General features: G+C 40.3%; 1 protein-coding gene across 1 annotated transcript; it reads left to right on the top strand.

Moving 5' to 3' along the window:
• Nucleotides 1–325: 325 nt before the first annotated feature.
• LOC128123874 (olfactory receptor 52E5) lies at nucleotides 326–1,312 on the top strand. The gene has a single exon (XM_052760156.1). The coding sequence runs from the start codon at nucleotides 326–328 to the stop codon at nucleotides 1,310–1,312; it is 987 nt and encodes a 328-aa protein (XP_052616116.1).
• Nucleotides 1,313–1,868: the final 556 nt, after the last annotated feature.

Below are 1,868 nucleotides of genomic sequence, written 5' to 3'. Positions count from 1 at the left end.
AGAGAGAGAGAGAGAGAGACTCCATATTGGTTATATATTTTATGTGTTAATTAGCTAGTGTGATTATCAATAAACAGTTGCTAAATTAATATGTGTGTGTGTATGTGTGTGTTCTTAAAGACTGAGAGAATAAATGACAGAAGTATGTTTTAAGTTTGAAAGTTTTCTACATGGTTTTCTATAAATGTGGAGCAAATTTTTCAAAGTTAAAGTATCTTCCATTACCCTCTGTAGGTCTCATGTGCTATGTTATGGAATTGAAGAATGGGTTTTCAACTTCTACAAGAATTACACAACATACTATGGAAGAAGCTAGGGTCTCTCAATGGAAGCCCGAAAGCTACAAGAAATGTGTTCATTTCACACTAGCAAGCTTCATTCCAACAAGACACAGTTCCACCCTTCCTCCTTCCTCCTGATAGGGATCCCAGGGCTGGAAGATGTGCACCTGTGGATTGGCTTCCCATTCTTTGCAGTGTATCTAATAGCTGTCCTGGGGAACATCATCATCTTATTTGTGATCCAAACTGAACGCAGCCTCCACCAGCCCATGTTCTACTTCCTGGCCATGTTGGCATGTACTGATTTGGGCTTATCCACAGCCACTATCCCCAAGATGCTGGGCATTTTCTGGTTCAATCTCAGGGAGATTGTGTTTGGAGCCTGTATCACACAGATGTATACCATTCACATATGCACCGGCCTGGAATCTGTGGTGCTGACAGTTATGGCCATAGATCGCTATATTGCTATATGTAACCCACTGAGGTATAGCATGATCCTCACCAACAAGGTGATAGCTATTCTGGGTGTAGTCATCATAGTCAGGACTTTGGTGTTTGTGACTCCGTTTATATTTCTCATCTTGCGATTGCCTTTCTGTGGTGTCCGGATTGTTCCCCATACCTACTGTGAACATATGGGTTTGGCAAAGCTAGCATGTGCCAATATCAGGGTCAATGTCATTTATGGATTAGTTGCTTTCTCAGTAGGATACATTGACCTATCTGTGATTGGATTTTCCTACATCCGGATTCTCCAAGCAGTCTTCCGCCTTCCGTCCTGGGATGCTCGGCTCAAGGCTCTTAGCACATGTGGCTCCCATGTCTGTGTCATGTTGGCCTTTTACCTGCCAGCTCTCTTCTCCTTCATGACACACCGCTTTGGCCACAATATCCCTCATTACATCCACATACTTCTAGCCAATCTGTATGTGGTTGTTCCCCCTGCCCTGAATCCTGTTATCTATGGAGTCAGAACAAAACAGATAAGGGAGAGAGTACTAAGAATGCTTAACCCTAAAATCCACTGATATTTACCTCCATGATCTTCCATAACAGTTCAATAAGAAAACAATGACAGTCAGAAATAAACATTAGAAACACTTTCTGTTAAATTTCCACAAGACAGTAAATGATCACAACAATAGATTCTAGAAAAAAATTGCTCACCTCCTTTCACTGTCCCTCAAAAGTTAGTTCCATTACATGACCCTCCATGGCTAATAAGTTAATACACACCATCAAAAGATATTACATGAAGGTTCCAAATTCTCTACTCTAACCTATGGGAGGTACAACAAAACCCTTTTATTTAAGCCCATGATAGCATAAAATTCCAAGAGGGAGAAAAGGAGGTTGGAAAGAGTTTGTGCCCAGTAGCTACCTTGAGTGATATATTTCCACATAGAGATTCTATCCAGTCACTTGTCAGAGCTAAAGTTATAGTGATAAAAATGGCACAGAGTATTATCAAAACCAAGAATAGTGGTAAAAGATGAACAATCATCATATAATATACATTTAATCTCAGGTTCAGGCCTTTTCTGGAAGTTTGACCTGAAATCTACAATAAAACTCTTTGAAGGT

Source organism: Peromyscus californicus, unplaced genomic scaffold (genome assembly GCF_007827085.1).
Source record: "Peromyscus californicus insignis strain IS unplaced genomic scaffold, ASM782708v3 Scaffold_4__1_contigs__length_199733344, whole genome shotgun sequence".
NCBI lineage: Eukaryota > Metazoa > Chordata > Mammalia > Rodentia > Cricetidae > Peromyscus > Peromyscus californicus.
The sequence above is the reverse complement of the archived record's forward strand: the minus strand, read 5'-3'. Positions and strand labels throughout refer to the sequence as shown.

What these genes read in the sequence shown, in the direction of transcription:
- LOC128123874 (XM_052760156.1), top strand. Translation starts at nt 326, where the DNA reads ATGGAAGCCCGAAAGCTACAAGAAATGTGTTCATTTCACACTAGCAAG.